This window comes from Bison bison, unplaced genomic scaffold, assembly GCF_000754665.1.
Source record: "Bison bison bison isolate TAMUID 2011002044 unplaced genomic scaffold, Bison_UMD1.0 scf7180017864487, whole genome shotgun sequence".
Lineage (NCBI taxonomy): Eukaryota > Metazoa > Chordata > Mammalia > Artiodactyla > Bovidae > Bison > Bison bison.
Genome location: NW_011495047.1, coordinates 8,245,169 through 8,252,847, shown reverse-complemented (window position 1 = coordinate 8,252,847; position 7,679 = coordinate 8,245,169). Strand labels below are relative to the sequence as shown.

The 7,679-nt window shown below is 54.0% G+C and overlaps 1 protein-coding gene across 1 annotated transcript in view; it reads left to right on the top strand.

Moving 5' to 3' along the window:
- The first annotated feature begins 1,416 nt into the window (after positions 1 to 1,416).
- The window catches only part of PPP2R5D (protein phosphatase 2, regulatory subunit B', delta), a 23,633-nt gene continuing 17,370 nt past the window's right edge, over positions 1,417 to 7,679 (top strand). Inside the window, exons 1-2 of the mRNA XM_010863149.1 lie at positions 1,417 to 1,561; positions 6,527 to 6,604. Of these exons, the coding sequence (XP_010861451.1) occupies positions 1,535 to 1,561; positions 6,527 to 6,604 (105 nt within the window). The 5' untranslated portion in view covers positions 1,417 to 1,534. The remainder of the gene's footprint in view (positions 1,562 to 6,526; positions 6,605 to 7,679) is intronic.

The window sequence follows — 7,679 nt, the reverse complement described above, 5'->3', positions numbered from 1 at the left end:
TCTTCGCATGAGGTGGCCAAAGTACTGGAGTTTCAGCTTTAGCATCATTCTCTCCAAAGAAATCCCAGGGCTGATCTCCTTCAGAATGGACTGGTTGGATCTCCTTGCAGTCCAAGGGACTCTCAAGAGTCTTCTCCAACACCACAGTTCAAAAGCATCAATTCTTTGGCGCTCAGCCTTCTTCACAGTCCAACTCTCACATCCATACATGACCACAGGAAAAACCATAGCCTTGACTAGACAGACCTTTGTTGGCAAAGTAATGTCTCTGCTTTTGAATATGCTATCTAGGTTGGTCATAACTTTCCTTCCAAGGAGTAAGCGTCTTTTAATTTCATGGCTGCAGTCACCATCTGCAGTGATTTTGGAGCCCAGAAAATAAAGTCTGACACTGTTTCCACTGTTTCCCCATCTATTTCCCATGAAGTGATGGGACTGGATGCCATGATCTTCGTTTTCTGAATGTTGAGCTTTAAGCCAACTTTTTCACTCTCCACGTTCACTTTCATCAAGAGGCTTTTTAGTTCCTCTTCATTTTCTGCCATAAGGGTGGTGTCATCTGCATATCTGAGGTTATTGATATTTCTCCCAGCAATCTTGATTCCAGACACTACTAGTTTGGTGTAATTTATTACATTGTACCTTAATCATAGGTTTATACAGGGCTGTGCACTTCACCAGACTGTGAACTCCTTGAGGACAGGAACTGATCTTATCCTTTAGGACGCTGGCTTAGCGGGAGTAAGGGATGTATTTCCCGAGACGCTCAAGAATGAGGTAGCATGTCCACCACCTTCTCAAGTGCTCGTGTCTAGCTGGTTCCCCAACCCTAGGACAGATGCAGTAGGAACGGGGATCCTATTCCCAAAGCTGGAACAGATCCTGGATTCTCATCTCATTTCACCCCGGTCCCTTCCTGCCAGGCTTCCCCTTTGATCCTCCTCAAGCCTCCTCTAGGAAACAGGCCCTCGAGGACTCCTGGGAGCTCTCTCCAATTTTGCGTAGGCAATCAGTGTCACGTTACCCTGATGAAGAAAGGTACCCTTCATTTTAGGGCTTCTTTCCTTCAATTCGGACTGGGCGGAGTCGCAGTGGGGAAAGAGCGAGAGCCACTTTAGAGCGGAACGAGCTGCGAAGAATGGCCGAATCCAACGCACACCAGACGCCGAAGTGCGGCACTCGGTGCAAAGCCCGGGCTTCCCTTGACCCCCGCCTCTCACGCTAAGCTCGACCCCCTTTAGGGCGGGACCTCCCACTTTAGCCAATTCTGGGAGTCGAACCCTGGCGGTTTGTACTCTTCCTTTCCAATGAGAAAAAAAAGAAGCCGCTTGCTTCCAGCGACCAATCGGAGGAGGCGGCGCCTGGTTGTCAGGCAGGTTTGTAAGAGTTCGGGCCAATTGGAACACAGACACCGCTCGACCCGGGCGCAGCGCGCAGGCGGTGGCGAAGAGACGCCGAGCGGGCCGAGTGCGGCCGAGCAAAGCCGGAGCCGGAGCGGGGCCGCAGGAGCCGGGCAGGGTCCGGACGGGCCGAGATGCCCTATAAACTGAAGAAGGAGAAGGTGAGCGTGGTCCTTTTCCCCGCGCCTCCGCCTCGGGGGCCTGCGCGGAACTCTGGGAGGGGCCCGAGCCAGGCCCGGGACAGCCCCAGACCGACCCTCCCGTCCGGCCCCCGCAGGACTCCCCGGGGCCAGCCCTCCATCCCCGCTGCTCGTCGCACCTCCAGCCTTTGCCGCAGCTGAGAAAGCTCCCACCCTTGTCCGGGATAGAGTCCGCCCCACATGCACCTCCCTTCCTCTCTCCACCGACCCCCGGCCCAGGGTAACCTCCTCCCTCCAGATCCTGCCTCGCTCCCAGGTCACTCCTGCTTTTTCTCCCCCCATCACCTCCCCATCCCCCACCCGCTTGCCGTTTGGGACAGCCGCTTATTTGAGACAGCACCTCCCTCCAGAACTAGCCCCCCCTTTTCAGCCCCGCGCAGCCCCTTCTCGACCCTCCTCTTCTCACCCGTCTGGGCTTGGGCCTGGGCCTGCCTTCTCCACCGTCCCTTACAGCAACCTTCTCCCTCCCCGCCAAGCTCCTTGACCTAGAACAGCTCTGCTTTTCTCTCTCCTCCACCGAATCTGGCCTAGGCCCCTCCCTCTAGTTCTTCCTTCACACACAAACTTGTAAACCAGGACCGAACCGTTCCTTCTACTGATGGAACCTTGGAAGTCAGGGTGTCTGAGCGCATTCAGTGCAATCCCTTATGATACAGATGAGGAGACTGAGGCCTCGATCCTAGGGGCAGGGGAAGGGACTGGGCCAAGGTCACACAGTCTCCTGGAGGCCCATCTGTAATATCAGGTCTCCTGACTTAAAGGCCTCCTCTGTACCAAAGCCTTGATAACAGGCATCACCCCGCTCCCAGGTTCATCCTAAACCAGTCACCTTTCATCATCTGGGCAGGCCCCTCCCCTTATTCCTCATTGAGGATAACCTTTGCATTTTTCCTTTTTTGTACCAGTGCTGGGTTTCTGTCTTTCCAGGGCCATACTATCCTCAAATTGGGAATCTGCCCTCACAGACAGATTAGCTTTTCTTCTTAGCCCACAGGCGAGCCACCCCTGGACACCCTTGCTTTTTGTCTGGTGTCCTGACAGGCCATTTCTTGATGTTGCCTTCTTTCACCTTCCTCCTCTACCTCCGAACTGCCTTCCCATCTTCTTCATTCCTGTCTTTCTGTATCCTTTATTTCCTGCTGTTGCTGAGGTCTGACTCAGAGGTGTGGTTCCTTTGAGGTACAGACTCACACAGAGGATGCTAGGATACCAGTTCCAGCCTCCCCTAGCTTCTTCTCTTCCCCGGGGCTGGCCCCTCGCGGTGGACGCCAGCTCTGGCCTGGTGTTCTCTTCACCCACTTTATGACCCCAGAGATGTCTTGTTTTCCTTTGCCCTCTGATTGGCTGGGTTGCTGCTTGTGCCATCTCTGACCTTATCAATTAGACTCCTTATCCTGGGGCCGATGGAGATTTGTCAGACGGCTCTGATTCTGGATTGTCCCCATAACCTCTCAGGGCCTGAGATTCTGAACGTTGGGTTAGTAATGGTATAGAAGGCACTGTACCTCCTAGGGAGCTGAGCTGGGCAGGTTTGGGTGCCCCACCCAGGCCCCGTGCCCTTGGGAAGCGGGCATGCTGAGGTGGTTTGGGCAGCTTAGCTGTAGGTGATACACGCACAAGTCAGCCACACCAGGGGCTGAAGGGCTTCTACGAGGAGTGTGGAGAGGGATGAAATTCAGAAGAAGCTGATGAGTTCCTTGCCGATCTGTAGCTTGTTTTTTTGTTTTTTTAATTTTTACTTTTTGGTCATACTGCCCAGCCTGTGGGATCTTAGTTATCCTATCAGGGATCAAACCTGAGCCTTTTGCACTGGAAGCATGGAGTGTTAACCATTGGACTGCCAGAGACATCCCTGATCTGTAGTTTTTAGTCTGATGGAACAGATACTGTCTCATCCACAGAAAGCCTTTATCTACTAGAGGACTGAGAAGAAAATCTCTTAAGACTTTCTAGGACCACAGGTGTAAGTGTTTGGTTGGGAAAGAGTATGAGAAGGATCGGGGTGCATGGGCCAGGCACCTCTGATCCCCTTTAAGGTGTAACTTTCTACTTTTGATTTCCAGTTGCATTTGGCCTCCTTCTATGGTTGACAAGTCCTGACAATGTGACTGGGGTTTGCCTAAGTGGGGTGGGGACAGAGAAGAGGAGGGGATGGAGGATCTATATTGCTCATCTGTCGTTTCTCCCCTTTCTCCTTTATCTCTGGTGGTCCCATTCTTGGCCAAACATCATGGCCTCTTTCCTAAAGCCCATTGCAAACCCTTAGTTGGGGGTGAGCCCTCCCTTCTCCCCTGGATTTGCAGAACACTTGGTAGGTTACTTATGGCCTTTTTGTGTTCCCTTGGACTGGAACTGTGGACATGTCTTTTCTTCCCCCTGAGAAAATAACTAAGCTCCATTTTGGTTTGGTGTCATCCTTGTACACCTTAGGCGCTCAATGTATGAGCGCTGAGTCAACCCTTGGGGAGATTTGCATCCCTCCTCTTCCCTCACATTCTGATCTAGGACTTCTGTCTTTTTGGTTGCTGGGTGGAGGTGTCCCCACTCCCTCCCACTTTCTTGTTCATAATAATAGTAATAACATTGACTAACATTTCATTTTTCACGTGCCAGACACTGTACTAAAGGGAACTAGGGGGACTTCCCTGGTGGCCCGGTGGTTAAGACTGCAGGCTTCCACCGCAGGGGGTGTGGGTGCAGTCCCTGGTCCGGGAACTAAGATCCTGCATGTCGTGCGGTGCAGCCAAAAAATTAAAAAATAAAAACATTAAATAAGCAGAAGGAATCAGGTACTTTGATTGTCGGCACTGAATAGACGAGGAAACAGGCTCAGCGAGGTTAGTTAACTAGCCCATGATTGTGTAGCTACAAAGAGCTGGGCTGGGAACGCATGGCTGGCTGTAAACCACAGTGCCGTGTGGCCCTGGACGGCTGGGCTGGGCTGAAGCGTGTGCACTTTGCCTGTTGTCTTGCGGGGGAGGGAGCAAGGGTGGAGGCCTGGTTCCCACTGCCCACCACCCTTCAGCACACACCCCCGCAAGCAGCCGGGGTCTCTCTTTGGCACATTCCCTGAGAAAGATGTCTGAGCGCTGCAGGGTGGGTGGAGGGGTACAGAAAGGAACGAGGAACCCACGGTCAAGGAGAGAAGTGAGACGTGTGTGCACGTGGGCCAGCTGTGTCCCAGAAGCCCACGACTGGGGTGTGTGCAGATGGTCGCCCCAGTGTTGCATCCTGCAGGCACCCCCTCATCCTTCTCCTCTCTGCCCCATGTTCTGTGCCCCTCCCTGGCCCCTTGGCGAGGGGTGAGGGTGCCCAGCCCAGTGAGGGGCCACGGGGGAGGCGCTCAGCCGCCTAGAGCACACGCATGGCTCCTTCATGACTGGAGCTGCTCCACGCCTAGAAACAGCTCCCTGCCTCCCCGCCCCCAGGAAGCCTTCCCCCTGCTCCAGCCCACGCAGCGCTCGCTTCTCCCTGAAATCCTTTAGCCCCCATCAGCATAATCACTGGGTTTAACACTTCTCACTGAAGGGGCTCAGGTGCTCAGGAGTCGCAGGATCTCAGAGCTGGAAGTGATTTCCAAGTCCCCCAAACCCATCTGCCTTTAAGGCTGGGGTCCCTTTTGCGTCGTGCCTGGGAGGAGGCCTCAGTGCACCTCTGCTCGCGTGCTGTCAGGTGGGGCGCTGCCGCCTCCCTACAGCAGGTTTCTGTGCAGCTGCTCCAGGAGAAAAGTCTTCCTCGTTTGTAGTCTCAGCCTGTCTTCCTGCTACCTTAGCCCGTGGCTCTTAGGGCTTCTGGGTCCACGTAGAACAAGTTGCATCTTTAGTCCACATGGCAGCCCTTCATTTATTTGTAAGGATCCCTCTAGCTCCCCCACCCGCCAGGGCTCCTCCCTCCCATTGTTAACTATCCCAGTTCCTGCAGCTGTTGCTCTCAGGACATGCTTTTGAATATACTCCCAGTATGGGTTGTATTTCCCTTCTGAACAAAACCTAGGATTTGTCTTTGTCCCTCCCAAAGTCTGAGGCTCCCGATTGAGCTAGCCTCCATGATGGCTCCGTCAGTGTCAAGGACACGCATGCTGCACAGGTCTGCTAACCGGACGGCAGGTCACATGAGCTGCCGTGGCAGCCACAGCACATGGATGATTTGTGTTGAGCTTGCAGTCGGATCGAAATCCCCAAGTCTTTTTCCCATTCTCCCCATCCTGTTCCCTGGGCAGTTGTTTTTTTTGGCCTGGAGCATAGGAAGAGATGCTGGGCAGGCCAGGGCTCTGAGCCCGCAGCCAGGTTCCCAAGGGAGACTTCAGACTAGTGCTCACTCTTCATAACCCTTCAGGGCCTTACCCCCATCCCTGTCCTTGTGCTTGTCCACCAAGGCCTTCTTGGGACAATTCCCATACCTGTCAGCATTCTTGGGCCCCACTGATTATGCCAGTAGCAGTTACTAGTCTGGGTGCTGTTTGTGATATCCAGAAAATGCTTCCCGGTCTTCCCAGATAGCCTCGGGTGTAGCGTGATGACCCTTCCCTCTAGCCTGAGAGCCTTAGGCCCACTCTGCCCACTTTAACCAGAAGCCAGTCTGAGCAGCTTGTTCCAGGATTCGTTTCCCTTGAGCCTCCTCGCCCTCGTTCTTACTTGACAGAGGCCCTGACTCATACACCAGTCCTGTGAGGTGAAGAAGCATGATCATGCTGTATTATTGTGTGTTGGAGTTGTCTTTCTAACCAGATTCTAAACTCATTGGTGCCCTTGAGGGACCGATCTCCCTTGGTGTACCCCAAACCCCACCCTACTCCCCCAGGTTTAAGGTACATGCTCAGGGGTCCTGACTGATTGATTCAATTGGATAATTGGATAAGACCGAAGGGATGTGGATAGGGCCTCCCCCTGCCTGATCAACTGCTAACTCTCCATCTCCCCCTCTCAGGAGCCCCCCAAGCTTGCCAAAGGTACGGCCAAGCCCAGCAGTTCGAGCAAGGATGGTGGAGGCGAGAGCACGGAGGAGGTAATGAACGTGGGCACTGCCCTAGTTATGCTGCAGGCAGCAGCTCCAGCTGCGTGATGGCCAGTGGGATGAGGGGTCCCTGGGGGGGGCCAGAGGTTATCGGGCAGAAGGGAAGGAAAGGCTGGCCAGACCATCCTCAGGCAGCATTTCACTTTGGCTGCCATGGACCAAAGACGCCTTCCAGTTTTCCCGACTCCCCAGCCATTCCTGTGAAAGTCAGTTCTCTGTCTGCCAAAGGGTTGAGAATTCCTTTTCTTTTAGGGCAAAAAGCTGGGGGGATCCTGGGTCCTGGGGAGGAGGGGAAAGTGCACAGGTGCTCAATGGGGGCAGCAAGTGACCTCAGCGTGGCTCTGGGTGGGACCGGGGGTGGGGAGTGGCTAGTGTCCCTGAGTTGGGCAGGGCTGGGCCTGCTGCCCTTGGTGCGGATCAGATGGGAGCTGCTGAAGGACAGTCATGAGCAGAGGTCAGCGCAGCCTGGCAATCTAGGGCCATAAAGTAATAAATGGCAAGCTGTGCGTGCACAGGATGGGGGAGGGACTTAAGGAAGTCTGGAGTGTGTCCGTGGAAGTTTGGGAAGTGTGCTTAGTAGGATGCTCAGATGCTGAACGGTCCTGGGAGCATCAGCAGGTGTCTGTGTTACCCGGAAGCTAGTGATCCTTGTTACTATGCTTCCCGCCTCCTGTGCTAAGCTGTTCAGAGGGATGGAGATGAAAAGGAAATAGAACTCCCTAATTCCAGGCAGGTCTTAGGGTTGAGGTGGTGGGTGGAGAGGAGATGGACTAAAAAGTGTTTGGTTGGGGTTAACTGTGGCCCTTGATTCTTCTGGATACTCCTGGTCCCTGTCACTTCCAAAGAGGGCCAAGCACTTTTTACACCTATAACCATCATTTTTCGCTTCACTCAAGTGGTGGGAGGCAGCTGGGGAGGTTTGCCCCACCTTACAGAGGTGGGAGTTGAGGACCACAGAGGAGGAATTTACCCTGGTGTCTGGACACGTGTCTCGGCTTGTCCTTGTCACCCAGTGCTGGACAAGCAGTGGCTTGTCCCCAGATGTGTTTCCCCCACCACACTATGA